General features: G+C 37.5%; 1 protein-coding gene across 2 annotated transcripts in view; it reads left to right on the top strand.

Annotated features, from left to right (window-relative positions):
* The window catches only part of Ctns (lysosomal cystine transporter cystinosin), a 144,726-nt gene extending 121,964 nt beyond the window's left edge, over positions 1–22,762 (top strand). For both annotated transcript variants that reach the window (XM_090386957.1, XM_090386958.1), the window contains 2 exons: positions 4,204–4,321; positions 22,604–22,762. In XM_090386957.1, the coding sequence (XP_090243083.1) occupies positions 4,204–4,321; positions 22,604–22,755 (270 nt within the window). In that variant the 3' untranslated portion in view covers positions 22,756–22,762. The remainder of the gene's footprint in view (positions 1–4,203; positions 4,322–22,603) is intronic.
* The last annotated feature ends 209 nt before the right edge of the window (positions 22,763–22,971 follow it).

Genomic DNA, 22,971 nt, shown 5'->3' with positions numbered 1-22,971 from the left:
AAAATTTATTTATTTATTTATTTATTAGCTGTGGGAAGATACCTTTGCAATATCTCCCAAGCTTGTTCTGTGCCTTTTTTGCAGCTGTGTGTTCTGCAGTCCACCATGGTTTTGAAAATAATGGAAACTGAGTAGATGTTTCTGGAACTGCAGTGGCAGCTGTTTGCCAATATTTTCTGTGCGGTACTGTATGTCACTGCATAACTGATAGGCTACTGCGTCACTGCAGTGATGTCAGCCTCTACCATATTGGATGGCATTTCAGTCAGCTTGATCAGCCTTCCACCGTGATAACCAAAAAAGAGAGATGGGGTCTCCCACTAATTAATGAAGTTATCACAGTGAAACGATCATTTCTGTAAGGGTTCTCCCCAACCTTAACAAGTACGTCAAGTCAAGAGAGAAGGCAAGCAGATAGAAAGATCAATGGCAGAAAATATACCATTAAGTATGTGGAAGAAGGTGTTGGTTTCCACGTTTGGAAGGGAGAGGTTATTGTCATTGAGCCTGTGCTCTATTACATTCCTTCTTCCATTAATGTCAGCACTACCCCACACAGGGTGTTATGTCTAATGAAATCTCCTAATAGTAAAATGGGGAAGGAATTGCATTATAAGATCATCAGGTTCTGCCTAAAGAATGTCGGGTCAGGGTGGCGAGTAGATCAAGCAGGCTGTTAATAGGAACTCAATCATAAGTCTGATTGCTACTGGCTCTAAGTTGGGACAATGCTGAAAAGTCTAGCACTCTACAATCCAGGATCTCTTAAAATGCAGCACATTTTACAAAAAAAAAAAAAAAATCAACATTTTACAATCTATAAATATTAAGAAAGCAATGCAGCACTTGTACACTTGTACCAATGATCTCATTTGTCTTTAAGAATCCATAAAAAAAAGGGTGGCATTTCTCTCTTTGTAGGATGTTTACAGGATCATCTTGTCCTTTCATGTGGTGTGTAGTTGTTTTTTGTTTTTTTTTTTGCAACCAGCAGGATTTAAACTGCAATGATCTTAATTCTTACAGCAGAACAAACTTGCCTTTGCACCAAGTTGCCCTGGTATTGCACTACTTTCCACCAGATGGCTTCACCTTCTATTCACATAATTTGTTTAAAAGATGAGACTACTATCATAGCTTGTTTTAGGGTTAACTGGTTCCTCATCAGATAGCAGATGGTCTCTAACAACAACATTCAGAGAACACAGTGGTAAAGTTGTTTGATGTGAGCTGCCATGTGGTATAAGAAATCCTAGTTTTCAAAGTTGTAATATAGCTAAAGCTGTCTGTTTTTGAGTGTTGTCACTAGAGACCACCATTGCATTATCTATTCAGTTTAAATCCTGCTAGCTGAAAAAACAGATGAAAGGACAAGATACTCCTGCAAGCATTTTATTTCTTTTAGCTATGGAAACTGAAATAATGAACACTTCAACCTGTGTAAAGTGTAATCTGCCTTTAATTTCTTAAAGAATTACAGATTATTCTCAGATGTTTCATGGTACTTTCTGTATTACTATTTGAAATTGTTAATATTTAGCCTTTACTTGTTAATAAATTTAGTAAATAAATTATATTCATAACAGATCCTGAAATAGTCAATAGATGGTTATTGGTAAACATCTGGTAAAGATTAATTTTAGCAATTTAAATAATTTTGAAATCAGTTAATAATTGAAAATGATTGAATTTCTTCAATATGTAAATGAAATCAAAATGTTATATAATTGATAAAAGTTATGTAAATGTTAAAGATTAGATAAAGATTACACATACCTCATTATAATTATTCCTTAACAGGAACAGTGAGTTTGTTAACTTTTTTTTTTTTTATCTCTCCAGTGCAAAAGTTAATTTTTAAGAAAATTTATTGATATATATTTTTCTGATACTGTACTAGGCATGCATTTAAAATTGATATTAAGTTATATGACAACATTTACTGTGATTATGTGTACTGTCATTTGTTCAAATTTAATAAATTTGAACAAATGACAGTACCATTATTTATATTTTAACTAGTACTACTATCTTTTAGTGAATATAAACATTTACAGATGTAAATAAATTGTTTATTAGTATTATTCATGTTTATGCTTCTCCAAAATTGCCTGTCCACTAGGTATATCTCTAAAATTCATCACCTCCCAATCCCCGAGGGTGCCAGATTTCAAGCAGTTTACCATAGTAAATGCCACAGGTTGAAATGGCATCTGATCGCACACTAGGATACAAATGCTTTGTATGCAGGTTGAGTTCCACTTCTATCCTTTTAAATGATAAGTTATGCAAGATGGAGTCATCATTTGCCTTAAGGATACCTCCTGTGAGCATAAGCAAAGCGATTCATGCTTTTTGCAGGAAGACCTTGGCACCATCTGTATGTTGCTTGAATTCAACTCTAGGAATTTGGCAATTATTTGAGCTTGGTGGATCTGTTGATCAGCTTTCAAAGTGCTGAGAGCTTCTCTTCAGTCTTGGATTTGTCCATCTCTTCCTCAGCAAAAATTTCCAAGCCTGATTCATCTGGTACCTCCTTCACCTTGCCATCCACTTTTTCGTGTGTGTGTGTCAGTTTTTTGTGGTTTCAGATTCTTTTAACAAATTTCAATCAAGAAATATAAATCAGTGAGAAAATAAGTCTGTGTGGGTTTCTTGTGAGCTTTATAAGTAGTTAAATGGAGTAAACATTTTAGTCAGATCACATTGCAGGTGCCTAGTCTCTGCTTCAGATGCTGCAATTTGCAGAATGGATGCCATTCTTTGCACTCATTCCAGATCTGCATCATGCTGCTTTGGGTTATAACCATAAATCCAGCTTTCTTACCCCTATTATAAAAAAAAAAAAGAAATTGTTTATACTTCAGCTTGACCACCATATCAGAAGAGTTTACAATAAATCATGAATACATGCATTGTTGATCATATTTAGTATCACACAGGCTTGAACCGGTCCATTCTGAGGTGTTATGTTATTGCACTCTCATTCCCGATTACTTAGTTATGTCAAGCCACATTGGAAAGGAAGTTTCTGTCCTTTCCAATGACTGCTGTAAGCTTTGCAGCCTGTGCTTTTAGGTCCCTGCATACAGAAAGAAAACCAGTTCTGTTTCTGTTCAGTGCTCAACAAATGAAGCACAAATTTTGCATCAATCTGCCCTCATGCTTAAATTTTCAGTTAAAATATGTCAGCATGTACCTTAAGAAAGGCTTAGAATGTCACAAATATCATTGATACACTTTTTCAACATTTTCATCAGTCTGACTTGGTAGTGGACAATCTGAGTGTTCAAAATCCTCAACCAAAGTTTGGCTGCCTTGGAAATACCATTGAAAAGTTTATAATCTACCCATAGCATCATAAGTCTCCAAAGCTGTTTTCTTAAGTTTATGAAAAATTTGATAGAAATTCACTATTCCTTACCATCTGCAATCTTACTGACCTACAAAAATTGCAAGAGCACTTAACAAGAAATGCACTTACACATTAATTACACAAAATTACACATCCTATTGGTACAAAACTTGCCACACTAACTCACAGTGAATTAGTTCAACAATATCTAATGATGCACTTCTATGCTGCATGTGGTTAGTACTCCTCGTGCGTGGAGTACTAACCACATTCAGCATAGAAGTGCATTCTGGAGTGCCATCATACTTCACCTCGTATTATGGCACCCCAGAATCTCATTAAAATTACCATTTTTATTCAGAATTGGCTCACTCACTCCCTCTCATGCAAAAATTAAGTTTCTGTGCACACCTTCACATGAGCATATTTCAAAACAAAAGCATAGTTTATTAAAGCAAGATTGTTTTTAACCAAATTGCTGAAGTATTATGAGGCTGTCACAAAAAACATAAATTTTTGTTGGAACAGTTTATAGTATAGAGTAGATAATATAAATTTAAAAATTAGGGAGGATGAGAATTTTAAAGTTAAAAGTTTCAGGTTCAGTTTAAATTTTGACAAATAATTTTATGAAATCAGTCTATTAATGGTTTATTGATGGTACTTAAATGAAGGAAGAAATAATTTACTGTCGCAAGAATTGCTATTAGTGTAAGTCAGATGAGTAACTCTGAATTGTGCTTAATAAATCATTAATGATATATATATATATAGCAATACAACAGTATTAAACTGTTATATCCTTGCATAACAGATTATATAAAAATTACTACTTGAATTTCTCTCAGGCTTACTACAACTTTAAAAGAAAATCTACTAAAGGTTGGAGTATAGGTACAGTACTCACAGATTTCACAGGAGGAATTTTTAGCCTTCTGCAAATGTTTATTACTGCCTACAATTACGGTAAGTAAATATTTCATTGTAATGTCAAATAATCAAAATGTGTATATACACTGAGTGATCACTGAATTATGACCCCCTACCTAATACTTCGTAGGTGCAACTTTTGCCCTCAGTACAGCAGCTATCTGACGTGGCATTGATTCAACAAGATGTCAGAAGCATTCGGGAGGTATGGCCAACCAAGCTGTGTATAATGCGATCAGCAGTGCAGATATAGAGGTGATTGGTGTATCCAGACACCTGATATGCCTTTCCATAGTGTCCAAAGTGCTCTATGGGGTTGATATCAGGGGAGTTCAGAGGCCAATCGATATGCTGGAAGTCAGAACTGTTCCTAAAACCATTTCTGCACAAGTGACCGATGGCTCGGTGCATTGCCATTTTGAAAGACACCATTGCCATTCGTGAAAAAGTGTAACATAGCGGGGCGTACACAGTCAGCAAGCAGTTGATGATAGCAGAGACCAGTGATACGTTGTTCCACATGCATCAAGGGTCCAAGTTCCTGCCAGTGAAACATGCCCCACACCATACAACCGCCTCCACCAGCCTGCACTTTTGATACCATGCATGATGGATCAAGAGCCTCAAATGTTGTTGACGCCAAATCGGTACATGGCCATCCACGGTGTAGTAAATAACGTGACTCATCTGACCAGCATACCATCTTCCAGTCTTCTAATGTCCAACTTGCATGCTCTTTGCACCAGGTGAGTCTTTTACACCAATGGACCTTGGTTAGGAGAGGATGCCATAAGGGTGGTCTGCTGGTATAGCCCATAGCATAGATAAGGGTGTCATTGTTCCGGGTTGGCCCATATTGTATTGGGTAGTCAATTCTTCAACAGTGTTGCGCCTGTTTGCCTGTATGAGTCATCGGATCTGGCACTCACCTCTAACATCAACCTTTCGCTGACCTTTGCAGTTTTGCCATCGGGTCGTCGTTTGACCATTTTAACTATGGCAGCTCTCGAACGCCCCCACCAGTTCAGCTGTTTGGGAAATTGAGGCACCAGCTCATCGAGCACCCACAATCTGTCCTTTATCAAAGTCTGATAAATCCTTCCTTTTACCCATCACGCTTGGAATTTTACTACCTACTGAACCATGACACCTTATCTATGCTACGTATGTCGACTAACTCTGCACTCTCGTACCTCATATGGTCATCATGTTGCATTCAGTTTTCATAGGGGGGGTGGTCATAATTCAGTGATCACTCAGTGTATATATATGTACATTATAATTATTAGTAGTAGTAGTAGGCAAATGGTGCAAGGAAGCAAACTTATATTGTATTGCCTTATACAATGGTTAGGCTTCATTTTGATAATTACCTCCTTGTCCCTTCTGGAAAAATTCTGCGTTTCATTGACAGAACCACGTGAGCTATTCCAATTGCCTGGCTGCACTGCTCAGAACACTTCATTTTGGACTGTACAGTTACCCATGGATCTCTTTCATTCTCCACCACCTTGAATGTGATACCACTTAATTGGCATGTTATTCTGGGATTACTGCTGCCCATATGCAGTACCGTTCATTTACCAATTTTAAATGGTTTGTCTCTTTTCAGTCAATCTGCATAATTTTTCTTGTCTCGCTGCAATAATATGCCTTAATTCCTGTTATTAACCACCCTGCCAACTTTTGTGTCATCTGCAAACTTAGACCATAAGCTTGATATGCCTTTGTCAATATCAATTATAAATACTGTAATCAGGGAGGCCCAGCACTGAACCCTAAAGGACTGCTCTGCTAATAACATTAGTCCAAGAAGAACAGTACGTTTTTAACCACCCTCTTGTCTTCTGCTACTGAGCCTTCCCTTTATCCATAATGGTAACTTGCCCCTAATGCCATTCTGCTCCAATTTATATTGCAGTCTTTTGTATGGAACAGTGTCAAAAGATTTACTGAAATCTAAGTATATGATGTAAAAATTAATTTTTGCATGCAGTTCCTCTGTTACTATACTATGCAGATTGGTCAGACAAGATCACCAGTTAGAGCAAATCCATGCTGAGATTGCCATATTATTATATTCCTGTAGATGGTCCTGCATTACTTCTTTAATTAGTGACTTATTTTTCCTGGAACAGAAATCAGAGTTCTTCTTCTTCTTTGTCTTCGCCTTTTCCCATGTTATATGGGGTCGTCATTCAATGTTCCCAATTCACACTTTACATTATCTTCTTCTCCTCTAGTTGGATTAACTAGAGTTACAGGTCCATAATTACTCATTTCACCTTTTGATTTCTCTTTGTAATTGAGAATACATTTGCACATCTCCAGTCCATGGGAACCACCCTGAATCTAAGGAAGCTCTCAAAATTATGGCCAAGGGTGTGCTTAGCTCTTTTGTTGTTTATTTTAATATAACTGGATAGATTCAATCATCCCATGGTGCTTTATTTACTTTTAGCCTCAGCAGTTTTTCCTCCAGTTTCTTTTCAGTTATCACAAAATTATTTAGCTCTGAGTTATAACTTTGTGTTTTGGCATTCCCATTCCTAAAAACTATTTATCCAGAAAATTTTTGCTACTGTGTGAATAACCAACCCACAAGTTCCAATCAATATCTTGAAGGTTAAATTCCCCCCATTTTAAGACATTCTGATATATTGGCCCACTCTACCTGTCTATAGTTGTTCATTATACTCATCGCTGAGGCTCCAGCAACTTATTCAAATCTTCCGTATCCACTTCCAGATTAAGGTGATTTGCCATGTCTTTTCTTGCATTTTTGGAAATCGTCATATCATGGACAAACTGGAATCTGAGTTTTCATAGGAGAGTGTGGCTAGTGTACAATTATTGAAGCATACAAGTTTTTCAATTAACATTTCACTCACTGTGAGTGAAATGTTAATCGAAAAAGGTAAGGGAGGTAATATTCAAAGAGAGGATAAAAACATGTTTTAAGCACTATAGAAGTGTTTAATTTTCAAAAATAATTAAAATGTTTTTAATGTAAAATGATTTTTCACAGTTGTGTTCATAAAATATTTAACATAAAGGTGGCATTAAAAAGTGAACAATTTTGAATTATTTCTTTCTGATTTTTAAGATTATAAATGGTGTAATCCCATTAAATGCACATCTGAGGAAAAGAAAATCACTGCACCCCAGTTACCAGTTAAAAATATATGCGCCAGGGCCTCAGTTTACTAACATTGACTCTGTGAGTGTTATTCACACCAAATTTTTGTAGCACAATCAGTTCAGTCAATCCTGTACATTGATATCCAACTTTGCTGCAGCCAAACAACATTGGAAGTTTTGAACTGCTTTCAATTCAGCTGATCCAGCACTGATATGCAACTTTGCTGCAGCCAAGCAACATTGACAAGAATTTCATTGCTGGGATGTGAAGTTGTTCTTCACTTCTGTAATACAGATTTGGTCCAAGGCAACTCTTATTTTTTTGCACCTAAAACTTAAAAGACATCTCCAAGGAATGATAGATTTTAGATCTCTCAGTCAAAAGAATTTTATTTGGACAACATGTAAAAAAATTATATGTGAAATTAAAGATAAACTTTTTTTATACACAAGTACAGCTTCTTTTTTGATTTTTCTCTATTCCTTCAAATTGTTATTCAATAGAAGCCTTACTTTTCAGCACACTCTTACATGCTCCTCATCACTGACACATGAAAAATATACACTGCCCTATCATTAATATCTGGACACTTGCATATCTACAAATAACTTTTATTAACAGGAAAACTAATAACCTGTGAAACTTTCAGTCTTTATGATAGCCCCTGATCTCTACCAATTTTTTATAAATGCCCTCTGATATTTTCTGTCATTTGGCCTTCAAAGCTACAACCAGTTCAGTACCTTTTTTTTGGGTGGCTTGTCCTCGCATGCACCTGATGAACTGATTCATCATAAAAGGTTGAGGTCAGGGCTCCAGGCTGGCCAATCCCACTTTTCAGTGCTCATGTCCTCAAACTAGTCCATTACAATGTGAGCAGTATAATGTGGAGTGTTTTCCTTCTGATACAGGTATAAGCCTTCCCCAATGTGCAACCACAATGTAAGTAACACATATTTGTTCAAGACGTGTAGATAGACTTCATCATTATTAATGGCTTTTTTCAAAACAACCAATAGTTCCCAGGCCAGACCATGAAAAACAGTCCATCAGGTAGCTTTCACCAGCCCTTTGCTACATCCAGGCATGACTGTCAGACTGCTAGACTGTACTGTGACTCATCACTCCAAGGCACAGCATTTCATTGCTCTATGGTCCAAGAACAGCAGGCCTAACACTTAGCTGGACAGCATCTGCCATTATTCCGGATGATTACTCATCATTATTAAGATAGATAGACTTCATCTAGATAGACTTCATTATTAATGGCTTTTTTCAAAACAATCAGTAGTTCCCATGCCAGACCATGAAAAACAGTCCATCAGGTAGCTTTCACCAGCCCTTTGCTACATCCAGGCATGACTGTCAGACTGCTAGACTGTACTGTGACTCATCACTCCAAGGCACAGCATTTCATTGCTCTATGGTCCAAGAACAGCAGGCCTAACACTTAGCTAGACAGCATCTGCCATTATTCCCGATGATTACTCATCTCACCTTTTGGCTTGTGGATGGCTGCACGATAGTAGTAACCCATATCATGCAACATCCTGCCACTGTACTGGTACTGACATGCATTAGTAATCTCAGTGAGGACCTGCTGCAACAATGTTAACCTGTGTTTCGAGCAGACAGTTCTTTGGAGGGCTCTCCTGTCATGTTAACTCAGCATCACAGGTTTTCCAGGTCGTTTCATGCCAGTTTCAGCACTAGTTCACTTCCATTTACAGATCACATCTCACCAGTCATCAACCTAGGGATCTTTAGTGTCATTGAAATGTCGTGTACAGACTGATCACTTACGTGGCACCCTATTATCATTCTGCCTGGGAGATCTTTTAATTCTGTCAGTCACCGCATCTTGCATTCACTATACTACTGTCTGCTCAAAGGACTATAATAGCATTTATAGTTGTCTGACATGTGTCAGACACAACTATAAATAAATAAACTTGGATCCAGCCCTGTGTTCTGTTGAAACTGGACATAGAACAAATTTGATGAAATTACAATGTTCCAGAGATTGGCACAGGTTGAGGAGACCTTTAAAGAGTCATTCTTCACTACAATCCTCCTAAATTCCATCATTAAGTCCAAGGATTAGCATTAGCATTAGTAGAGGCATTTGATGCAAGAAAGCAAGCTTATGCAGCATCAGCCAAAAAATAAATAAAATAAAAATAAATAAATAAAAAATAACCACTTTCACTTCATCCCTCTGTTCGTTTGAAATACCTGACCAGCTGAGCCTTAAACTTATTTAGGCTATCAACTTCCACGACAAGGGATCTGTTCCACTAACCAACCACCCGCAAAGGATCGTCTGATTAACAACAGCCTGGTATATATTTTCAAAAGTAGAGTCTGGGCACACAAACCAGAGCAGACCCCCCCCCCCCTCATGTACAGCATAACAAAACCAAGAGGCTCCTCTTTAAACAGAACTAACATAGACAATTTTCAGTAACAGAAGTTGGCAACATATTCCAAAATATCTTCTTATCTTTCAGCATGAGGATTACACCTTTCACTTCCAGTTTATACCCACTCAGACAGTGATCAGTGTCAGCAATTACATCCATGATAACCACGTGGATCTCAGCTAACTCTCTATTCTTGTAAAACATTTGCTGTATGTTTGCTTTAAAAAAAAATTTCAAATAATGCATTTGCTATCTTGTTTTTCAGTTCACCATTTTTTCAATGTGTGTAATGTTTCTTTATAATTTAAATATTTAAGTGTTAAGGTTTTTTTTTTTTTAGTGCTTGTAACTGACAAAATAAATTGTGTGTGGGGGGGGGGGAATTAGAGTTTACAGACTGTCTGATTTACGAATATAATTATTTTAATGCAGTTATTCCTGGCATGTTTAATATGTTTCTGCATAATCTCTATTGGATGTGCCTGAATTAACATGTAACTTCCTAGTTATAAACTTGCATTAAATCAACATGTAGTGTGAGGTGCCCTTTTTGTATGTTCCATTCAGGTGATAATTTTTGATTCAGTTCTGCATGAACAACTTTTGAATGAAATTGAAACAAGTTGGCAGGGTACTATATTGGATAATGGAATGCTTAAGTGAAAGGAGACAGACAATGGGGGTTATGAATGACCACTTTACTTTGTAGACTAGTGTTATTAGTAGTGGTCCCATAGGGTTCGGTGTTTGGCCTCATGTGTGCTTCTAATGTTCATTATTAGTAATAGTTATGTAGATGTTTGCAGTTCAGTTCTGAGTTTTATAAGCTAAATTCACAATAACCAAGGAATGCTTTAAAAAATCAACATGAATTAGTCAGATGGGCTTAAAAATTGGCAGTTGCATGCAGGCTATAATATGGACGAATGCAAGGTACATATGGGTAACACTACTCTCAGGTCACATGTCATTTGGGCAACACCACAATATAGCATCTGGGTTAGATACCTCATTTTACAAAGGTCATAGATCCATTGGAAAGGGGTGGAGAAGAGCAACAAGTTTAGTTTGGAGCACAAAATGGTATTTTTACCAAGAAAGATATAAATTCTGTAAATTGCAACATGTGGAAACTAGATTTCTACGTGAGTCTAAATTAAAACTTAAAAGGGTGTTTGAGTAAATTAGATAAGTTACAAGATCAATGTTTTAATACCTTGTTAGCGGCTATCATCACTCAGCAGAAATGACTGTAGGCTATTCCCATGTGAGTTACAACTTCATGGCTTGTATTACCTATGGCATGTATTCAAAGGTCAGTCTGATTGATAACCATTGCTCAACTGATGGTTCTTTGTTCCCATTGCAAGGATCCAAAATTAATCTAAAACCAATCTAAAATTAAAACTTGGTACATTGCTAGAAGAATTTGACTCTCTGAAGAAATAGGTGCTTGCCCTAAAGAGAACTGCAACAGGGAGCTCGTTGGGGACTCGAGATTATAATCTGCTGAGGGATTCATCCCTGATTTTGGGTCCCAGAACAGAATAATCAAGTGAAAATTGCTCTGGTTCAAAAGGATTAAGTTGTAATGGGAGATTTCATTGTCAGAGAAACAGGTAACATTCTTTGTAATAAGGAAAGATAGACTTAGAACGAGGGTGTGACTGCCAAGCCAGGAGCAACAATTAATGATGACACTAACAGACTGTTAGTGACATGATTAATGGTTTCACTAACAGTCTGATTGTAGTGAGCTCAGATTTTAAAGAGGGGGGTAACACTATGAGTTAGGCCAGAGTCTGTATGCATCTGCAGCAGGGTCTTGATTTACTGGAATTGCGTTAACTGGGGACACTTCAAGACTCCCAATTAAAAAAAAAAAAAAAAAAAAATTCAACCAGAAATCACAAAACTCAAGTGATAACTAGAATAGGTATAAACAGATGTTTGCAAGTTGTAAATAAGTGACAAGAAGTGGCATAAATTGTTATTGGGAGATTAATGTACCAGTGCATCGTGTTGATTGTTGTGTTCCATTGCACCGCAAAATGACAAATTTTGTTTTGTTGTTTATGTCAGCGATGTCGAATTTTTTTTATAAATCGTGAAAATGATGGGTAAACACAAAAGAGTTGTACTTTCAACTAAACAAAAACTTGAAATTATTCAAGTTTGAAAACGGTACATCTGTTAAATCTTTAATGAACCATTATAACATTGGTGACCAAACCATATGTGACATCGTAAAAAATAAAGGGAAGCATATTGAATACGCGAGTACGTGGTAAGTTTTTTTTTTTTCTTTTTTTATCTATCGCCATATTTTTTGCTAAACATTTTTTCAATTTTTTGGATTAACTGGGAAATCGATTATCCGTGATTTTTTATTTTTTTACCATCTATCCCAGAAAATCGAGAGTCTATTGTATCTGCCATGCAGCACAGGCATGGTAGGAAGGATGATAAGCTTGAAAGCCTTGTGGATCTGGGTCAAAAACCTTGAAGAGTCCCTTAGGGACTCTGCAAGGCTTTTGAGGGGAAATTTTTATCAGCATGGTCCACACTTCTAGGCAGAAGGAATTTTGTAGAGAGGGGATACACTTGAACAGTGATGGTGTAAGGGTTTTTGCCACTATCGTTCAGGATGGCACCTCTGTAGCCAGGTGGGCAAGAACAGCAGTGCATAGCACACGCTTCTTGATTAGACTGGGGTTCGAGCCCGTGACCACCAAATACGGAGGATGCGGAAAGGTTCGGGAATGACCACCGCATATCCGCGGAGCAATATGGCCTTAGTTGCTAATGCTCCTAAAAACCAAATAACATCGTTCAGGATACTGTTATGAGTTCAGGAAAACTATTAGTAGATAGAGTCAATATAGATACCCATTTATCTATGATATGGGTTAACGTAATACTTGTTTGTTGCCACAACAGCCAATACTGGCAAGATGTTCTGAGGCTAGGAAAAAAGAGCATGAAGCTCATTGCCTGTAAACAAGCTGAAATAACTTCTAGGGGTGTGTTCAGGTAGTAAACTATACAAGAACACTTAGTCTTTACAGTGTACACAGTAATGTCAGGGGTGTCTTTAATAAACTAAGTGAATTTGAATTCCTGGTTAGGACAACTAATGCTGGCATAAGTTAACGAAAACTTGTTGCTACCAAGAGGTAGGGAATGATGAATTTCACTATGTTATGTGCAAAGGACAGAGAAGACAAAACAGGCACTGGAGTCATGCTTCTTGATAAAAAACTGTACCAGATTGAGAAGTCATGCATGCTAGTACAGAATCTGTGTGATATGAGTTAGCTGGTAGCAAAGGTATAATGAAATTAGGAGTAAACTACAGATAAGAGGATTGGGAAGATTATGATGAGAGCCTCTACATACAAATGGAAGGGAAACAACATGGGGAACAAAGCTTTTAACTCAACTAGATTACTATTATATTTATCAGCATGTTAGGGAAGGTACTGGGACAAAAATATTCTAGACCTGATTATCTTCCCTGAACTAGATGTACCATTAGCTGGGTATGATTGTAGAGTTCTAAACTGTATGATGAAAAGAGAGAGGTAGCAGTTGTTAAAGGCAAAAGCATTGGTTTCACTGTCAGGAAGGGAGATTGACAACTTAAGGCTACATGGCCTCCGTCAACTGGCGGATAATGTACAGGGTGAAAATACATTAGCATTATGTGACTATAGCTTTATACCTTTAAAGCTGTAGTCACAGAAGCATTAAAAGCACCATTAAGAAAATATAGTATAAGGAAGATTCTGAGATGGATGAATAATCAACTGGCCAGTTTAATAGGGCAGAAAAGAATAGCATGGAAAAGTTACAGAGCGATAAAAAGTACTGATGCTTATAATAGCTACAAATTGATATCTAACAATACTGCAGAAAAGGTTAAGTTGGCAAAGAGATTATGATAATTTGCTGGCTAAGAGAGCAAAGAACAGGGACAAAGGAATACTATGTGAATACTAAGAGAAGAGCAAATTGTATTGGACATCTGCATAATAGACGCAAAAAATTATAGATAATCCTACTGACTTAGATGAATTGAACATATACTTTGTGTTGATATACACAGAAGAAAGACCCTTCATGGTAAGAAGACACTGTATGAGTGAAGCTAAGCTGGAAAGCACGAAATTAGTGATATTGGAATTTCAGGCGATTATTTATTAGAAAAACCTTTGAGCCTACAGGTGAGTAAGGTTCCTGGAATTGATGGCATTTATCCACTAATTTTGAGGGAGACAACAAGAGAGTGCATTGAACCATTGGGGTTAATTATGAGGTCATCATTAGATTCAAGAGTTATTCCCTTGGATTAGAGAAGAGCTAATGTATTGCCAGTACATAAAGGTGACTCTACGAGTGAAGTGGGTAATTATCAGTCAGTCTGTCTGCAATAGTAGTGAAAATCATGGATATGAACGATAGAGTGCATTATAGGATAATTTAGATAGAAATGGAATGCTGAAGGAAACACGGTATGGTTTTGTAAAGGGAAAATCAAGTTTAACGAACCTGGTTAGCCATTTTACAAGAATCACATATAAGCTGGATGTAGATATTATTTTTCAACATTTTTTATTTAGTTTTCAGCAAAGCAATTAAGTAATTGACTCAATCCCACATGAGAGGTTACTATATAAGCTGGAACACATGGGAATCACAGAAAATTCTTAGATGGATTGTAAGGTTTCTGCAGGACAGGAGGTACAGGGTTGTGATTAATGGTTATTCTTCAGATTGGAATTGGATCTCTTCCAAGAATTGGTTCTGGGACCCTGTTGTTTCTGATTTTTTTTTAAATTACATCAGTTAAGGGATAGGTTGCACGGTTAATGATTAGTGCCAAGCACAGCTTCATCTGGACAACTTAGACTTCAGAGATGGTCAGAAAAGTGGCAGCTATCTTTTAATGCAATAAATTGCAAAGAATTACACTTGGGAAATAGCAACCCCAAAATAACTTCCAAGCTTGACTGTTTTTAGTTCAACCACAAATTCCTCAAATGAAAGAATTTGGAGCTGAACTAAAAACAGTAGAGGAAGAAAGATTTGGGAGTTACAATATGGTCTGACATGTTTTCTCCAAGCAGTGTAGACAGGTGGCAAGGAGGGACTCCATGCTGTCCTATCACTGATTTATCAAACATTTGCTTGTACAGATAGAGAGGTCATAATACCATTGTATAAGGCAGTTATGAGACCATGCTTAACATCGTATCCAGTATGGAGACCACACCTAAAAGAAGATAGAGAGCTTCTTGAAAGAGTCCTAAGACAGGCAAAGTAGAGTGATGTTATTTTTACTGACCTGGCTTTTCCAGGACATTTTTGTGAAATAATATTAGCATTACTGATATTTCATAGATATGTAATAAAACAATTCACTTAGATGTCTGTAATTTTATTTTTGGTTCAACTAAAATTATTAGTTAATTGTAATCCAGCTACAGTTATGTTTTGCACACAGAGTTGGCTCCCCCCCTTCCCCGTTGTAGGAATGGACCTGGTCTGTGATGCTGATGAAGGTCTGAAGTTGAGAACAGCTGAATAAGGTTTTAGTTTGTACAGAGGAAGAATGGATCAGCATTAAGACCTTCCTGACTTTGAATGTGGAATGATTGTGTGAGTAAGGTGCAGGTGCCAGTATCTTGGCAACAGTCAATGTGGTTAAGTGCTTTTGTTCTGTGGTATCACAAGTTTATCATGACTGACTCAATGGTGGTCGAACAACCAGCCATAGGTCACACATGGGACAGTCACATGTGGTCTATGCCCATTGTGAGCATTGTAGGTTCTTTGAAAAAACTTCCAGAAACTTCAGAGAGAGAGAGCACGTGTGCTGGAGCATCCATCCTTCCATAATTCAGGTCTCTTCCTTTGAATTTTTTCTTGCAGCCCAGTCAGAACTTCAATGTAGTATGTTTGATTGATAGTCTGGTTTGGTGGTACACATTCAGCTGTAATAATTCCTTTAGTATCAAAGAAAACAAGAAGCATGGTTTTCATTTTTGATTTTGAAATTCTTTTTTTTTTGTTTTTTTTTTTTGTCCGGAGGAATTGTTCTGTCTTCTATTGCATTGACTGTCTTTTAGTTTATGGGTCTGTGATTCATAATTCAAATTATGATTCAGATTATAAATCATAATCCACAATCATAACGAAACTTACTGCTCTGAATTTTTCTCAATTTCCTAGCACTAACAACTTTTCAACAAGTTAAGTGTTTTCCACTGCAGTTTGGATGTGTATCATAATTTCCACAGAGCATTAAGGGTAATGCTATAAGTGGGCATAAGTGATATGCTTTTGGAAGAAATATATTTGGCTTGCTGATTACTTGATTCTTGTACAGTTTCCTCTTTTATGACATTTTATGAGGTTCCATTTGGAGAGAATAAAGATCCTGTAGGGCTGTTTGTGATTAGAAGTTTCAACTAGGAACTCCCTGGATTGAAGCCATCTCACCATCTTTGAAGTGTATGCATTCTCCAGACATATTAGGAGAATTGAAAAAACAGTTTATTTTGGTTGGGGAGTAAAATGTCAGAAAATATGGATACTCTGCTTAACTATACACTTTTTTTTCATAGGGTGGGTAGATGAATGGGTTGATGCAAATCTTGTTGACATAAATCCATGGGCCATTTGCCATCTTATAAGTGGTTACAAGTTTTCAAAGTCTGTGGTGCCCCTTCAGCCCTGGAGATTAACTTTCCTGCCCTGGTGAAAAAGTGTATTTATCAGAAAAAAAAAACAAAAAAAAAAAAAAAAAAAAAAAAACAGAATATGTTATAAGGCAGAGTCTGGTTTTTCTGATTGCTGACAAAATTTTCTTGACTTTTCTTTACTTTTCACAGACTTAAAAGATGAAAGAAGAAATGCCTGGGCAATTTTGTTTTTACAGCTCCTAGAGTCATGCAGACTGCATCCAGGAGGTTAACTAAATCACATCTTTTTTTTGTTACCTGTCTTCAGAATAGTTTTTCATTGCCCCTGTTGTGAGAAGTTAGCAAATTTGCCATGTTATCTACATCCCTGAAGTCAGCTTTCCTTCTCAGCTCCACTCTATCCTCTGAATTTCTAATACATAATCCTCAGAAATCTTTCATACATTTAGGTCAGATCTGGGTGATTCTCCCAAAATTTTTGTATTACAACTGCAAACAGTGATCAACAGTACAATAGTACATGCCTACTGATGGTGTACAGTCAGTCCTCGTATAACACGTGTCTACATTACACGAATTTTATCATACACAATTTATAAATAGGGGAACAATATCGTATATAACACGAACCGAATTTGCTTATGCACGACTCACCTTTGTGTTTACAAGAAATGACAGTGGAACGTGGAATCGCCCCAACTGAATGCAACACAAGAAGATTTTGAAAATGTATTTGTTTTTTATATCAGTGAAGGGGAAACACATTTCACCAAAATAACGTAAAAACCCACACAATTCCAGCTGTCGGTATTATCGCAAATGCAATTAGTTCGAATTTACTACCCATTTGTAACAGATTCCACTAGCAGAAATGCAATTGGAAATTGTTTTTATTTTATGGATAGACAGAGGCAGACTGGGTCAAAAATTCTTACCAGGTAAAATTTGTAGTTGCCTCATACTAGCATTTATGGCCAAAATTTTTGTCCTCCGGCCCACCAGTGTTTCCCCCGTAAGGCTTATGGCCAGTCTGTCAATAGAGAATATGAAATTGTGAAATACTTTGAGGGAAATTAGCATTAGCATTAGCATTAGTAGAGGCATATGATGCAAGAAAGCAAGCTTATTCAGCATCAGCCAAAAAAAAAAAAAAAAAACACACCACTCCCATTTCACCCCTCCATTCGTTCGAAATACCTGTCCAGTTGAGCCTTAAATTTGTTTAGGCTATCAACTTCAACAACAAGTGATGGAAGTCGGTTCCACCAACCAACCACCCGCTGGCCAAAGGCAAATTTCTGCACATCTATCCGACATCCGTCCTTCCTCAGTTTGAATTTATGCCCTCTGAGGTGATTATTCTGAGCAAGAGGAAGAATCCCATTGGCATTGAGCATGCTCAAACCATTCAAAGCCTTATACACCTCTATCAGATCACCTCGCCGGTACCTAGTCTCCAGACTCTGTAATTTGCAAAACTTAAGCCTTTCTTTGTAAGAGCAACCCTTTGTTCCATTCACTAATCTTGTTGCCCTTCTCTGTACCCGTTCCAGCAGCTCTACATCCTTCTTGAAATGAGGCCTCCAGACCTGTATACAGTACTCAAGATGTGGCCTAACCATTGCCTTATACAAGGAAATAATCACCTCCTTATCCCTGCTAGAAAAATTCCTGTATATCATTGACAAGACACCATGAGCTACTCTTGCAGCTCGTCTGCACTGCTCAGAGAACTTCATATTTGCCTGCACAATTACCCCCAGGTCCTTTTCATTCTCCACCACTGTCAGTGTAGTACCGCAGAGTTGATACGTTGCTCTGGGGTTACTGTTTCCCATATGTAGTACTTTACATTTGTCAATGTTAAACTTCATTTGGCACTTCTCAGCCCATCTCTTCAACCTTTCCAGATCCTGTTGCAGCAGCATAGCATCAGTAGTGTCCTTAACAACCCTGCCAACCTTTGTATCATCTGCAAACTTGGACATTAAACTTGATATACCATCATCAATATCATTCATAAACACCGAAAACAACAACGGACCCAACACTGAACCCTGAGGAACTCCACTAATAACATTAGTCCGCGTTGAGCAGTGTCCACTGATTACCACTCTCTGTCTTCTCCCACTCAACCACCCCTTTATCCATAGCAGCAATTTGCCTCCAATGCCACACTGCTCCAATTTGTGCAGCAGTCTTCCATGTGCAACAGTATCAAAAGCCTTTCTAAGATCCAAATATATAATATCAAAGTTATTCCCTGCATCCAGTTCTTTTGTGACTACATCATAGTATCCAATCTAATTGGTCAGGCAAGACCTGCCATTAACAAAACCATGCTGTGTCTGAGCTATAACTGAATTCTTGTCTAGATGATCCTGCAGTGCTTCTTTAACCAGTGCCTCCATTAATTTTCCTGGAACAGAAGTTAAACTAACAGGTCTATAATTACTTGTGTCAGCCTTTGATCCTCCTTTGTGAATTGGGGTTACATTTGCACATCTCCAGTCTATGGGTACTTCCCCTGAGTCCAAAGAAGCTCTCATAATTATGGCTAGGGGGTTTGCTTACTTCCTTTGCTGCCTCCTTTAATATAACTGGATAGATCCCATCCACCCCAGGTGCCTTTTTTATGTTTATCCTGAACAATCTCTCCTCCACTTTCCTCTCAGTTATTACAAAATCATCTAGCTCACTGCCAATGTTTACTTTACCTATGTCATTTTCCTTCCTGAATAACGCCTCATGCGTGAATGTAGATGCAAAACACTCGTTTAGATTGTTAGCCACCTGAGCAGGATCCTCAACTGTTGAACCATCAATATCCAGTGGACCAATCTGATTCATCCCTTTCCTTCTTGAGTTTAAATAGGTAAAGAACTCTTTTCTGTTTTTCTTTGCATCCTTTGCCAAAGATTTTTTGTGTCTGCCTTTGCCTGCCTAATCTCCTTTGTGACTTGGTTACAGACCAACTTATATCTATCATAGGCTTCCATGTCGCCCATTAATTTGTATGTATCCCATGCCTTTTTCTTCTCTGCCACATGTCTCATTAGTTCATCTGACAACCATTTAGGCCTAAACCTTGAACAATATTTCTTAGTTGGTATGTAAAGCCTAGTAGCTTCCAAGATAAGTTCTTTGAATGCTTCAAATTTTGCATTTGCAGTTGGTAATATCATCAGTTGGTCCCACTGTATAGAATTGAAATACTGTCTCAGACCATCATAGTCGCCTTTACGAAAACAAAAACCCTTCCCTTTACCTCTGATGATAGTTACCTCCTTGAGTAAATCCCACTTCAACACACTGTGATCACTGCCACCTAGTGGTTCATTTATCTGCAGATTCTTAATGCATGAAGAATCACTACTGATAATCAGATCAAGAGTATTGCTCCCTCTTGTTGCCTCCCGAACATGCTGATGTAGAAAACAATCATCCAATAAATCAACAAAAGCCTGGCTAGTGTGTGAGTGACCAACCCACAAATTCCAGTCAATATCTGGGAAATTAAAATCCCCCATTATAAGACTCTCTGATTTACTGGCCCACTCCATTTCCCTGCACAATATCTTATTATACTCATCAGAGTCATTAGGCCTATAGCACATTCCTACTCTCAATTTTGATTTCCCTATGCTTATGTCACACCAAACTGACTCGACACTGCTCTGTCCATCGATGTCGACTGGCTTCACTTCCTTGGATTTTATGTGTTTCTTAACTAATAGCATAACCCCTCCTCCCCTCCCCTCCTGTCTATCCTTTCTATACACATTGTATTCCCCAAATTCCAGTTGCACATTCCTTATATCTGTGTGACACGTCTCTGATATCCCAAGAATATCTGCCTTTGATGTTTTGAGCAATACCTCAAATTCATCAAATTTATTTACCAAACTCCTAGCATTGGTGTACACGCAAGTATGCATGCACCTGTTTCTATTCTTAGCTACCCTAACACAACCCATGTGTTTACTTGTACCGCAATGACTCCCAGCAGTCTCTGAAATATCCTGCATCTTGTTTTTCAGGCTTCTGCTCGTTTCAATAGAAGCAGTGCAAGAATCACTTCCACCTCTGCCAGTGGCTACTGTTAATCTATTAGTCCTTGTATCCCCCCCCAACTAGCAGTTTTCCGACCCACCTAACACTGCCTCGACAGCATCAGCAAAAATTCTTGCACCCTTTCTATTTAAGTGTATCCCATCCCTGTAGAAGCAGTCTCTCCTGTTAACAAGTACAGACCAGGCTGAAAAAAATTCTACCCCTTGAGCCTTGCACAATCCCTCCAGGGCCGAATTGATCGACAAGGCTCTCATCATATACTCCCTCCTATCGTGTCTGGGCAGAATTGCAGACACTTTCAAATTCAACCCTAATTCACGGCTTTTTTTCAACAGTGACCTGTACTTGCTAAGTAATTCCGCCGGTCTCCTACTCTTAATATCATTAGTGCCAACGTGTACAACTATATCACCTTTTGTGCCCTTAAAAGATGATATCCACTCTACAACGTCATCAACCTTTGCCCCTGGCAGACATACCCTGGTCCTATTCCACCTATCCTTTTTACAAAGCATGTTCCCCATTTCCCTGACAATAGAGTCACCAACAACTAGTAGTTCCTGGGGGACCAGCGCATTCTGCCTAGGGGGTTGCCTCTGTGTTGCATGATGACCAAGTGCAAGCTCTGGCGTTGTTGTGGGCAGCCTTCGAGGGCATCCACCCTGTCCTTCAAGTTCTCATAAAGGCCCATAACAACGCTGAGTTGTTGCCTGATTTCCTTGCACTCCTTACATCGTGCACACACAAAGACATCCCCCTTGGCAGTATCATGTCCCGTACCCGACTGCTCCGCAAACATCAAGCAAACAGTGCATTTTAAAAGACTGTGATTCAGAGGGCAACTGCCCCCCCTCAGTTCTCCCCTGAGCCACAGCACTCCCATTAGCTTGAGCCTTTTGCTTTGCTGCTCTGGTCTGAGTCATGATTCTGATTTAATTCAATAAAATTTCAATTTCAGAACAAAATTAAATCCTTAAGTTATATCCCAAACAGTTATAACGCTATATTTATTTTTTCGGTATCGAGTGTTTTCTACGAGTTCCCTTTATACAACTTCCGTATCACGTGTACCACTATAGTTATGTATTAATTATTTGTTACGGTTAAGTCGTTTTTATATATATATATATATATATATATATATATATATGAGTTGAAAGTACAATTTAATTGACAATAAAGTTTATCAAGATTAATAGATTATGAAATGAAAGACCATGTGATATTGCATGTGCTACAGTCCTAAATGAGGCAATGCTGAGAATTAGAAATAATACAGAAAATAAAATCAACTTTCATAGCAGGAACAACTCAAAGTGTAATAAAATCCATTAGACCAAGGTACAAAGAATTGGAACAGCTGTCATCTGTTTGGATAGAAAATCAAAGAACAAGTTTGCTTTCGATAGAAGCAAAAAGCATTAGCAATATTTTATTACAATTATTTATTGTGTTTGGTAATGTTTTGGTTACAATCTGGGTGGTCAGCACCTAACCCTATTTTTCCCATAGGGCCTGTTGTTTATATTGCATGAGGGTTTCTAGGAACACAACTATCGTGCTATACAAGGACTGACTGTACTTGGAAGGGCATGGCAAGAAAGTGAATATAGACTAAGGCAAGGACACATTGCATGCTTAGTCTATAACTAAAATATATTAAAACATTCACGTAAATCTTCTGAGTTGCTGTGTCATATAAAAATACCATTACCTTCTTGGAATGGTATTCTGGTTCATGGTAGTCTGTTTCAGTCATTATTAAACATTCAAAGTTTTACAGGAACTTTATGATCGCCCTGAATATCATTACTTTTGTAGAAAAAGGCAAATTTTTTAGTGGATTATATGCCTGCAGGTAATCTAAACTTTCCAGTTAACTGTTAGAAGACATATTTTACACAGACTTATTCAGTATATTATATATCTGATTGTTACAAATTAATATCACACGTATCCAATTTTATTTTAGATGACTGGACATCTATCTTTGGGAATTTTACTAAATTTGGATTGGGATCAGCATCCATCATGTTTGACATATTATTCATGGTTCAGCATTACTGTTTGTACAGAGAAAAAGAAGAATACCAACCTCTCCTGAGTGTTCCTGTTATACAGTAGAAAATGTATGTAGGATAGATCATTTATCAAATTAATGTTATTCCTTAATAAAAAAAATTTTTACACAGAAGTCGTTATACCTTTTTTAATAATAATATCCCCTTCCTATCTACTTGAAAGAGAAAAGATTTGTGCAGAAATGTGCATATTTTAAAAATATTTTTGTATTTTGTAATAATTAAATTCCATAATTTCTGAAATAACAAGCACAACCTG

This window comes from Mastigoproctus giganteus, chromosome 12 (genome assembly GCF_048544385.1).
Source record: "Mastigoproctus giganteus isolate SK-2022 chromosome 12, ASM4854438v1, whole genome shotgun sequence".
NCBI classification, from domain to species: Eukaryota; Metazoa; Arthropoda; class Arachnida; order Uropygi; family Thelyphonidae; genus Mastigoproctus; species Mastigoproctus giganteus.
Note: the sequence above shows the minus strand (reverse complement) of the source record. Positions and strands in the feature narration are given on the sequence as shown.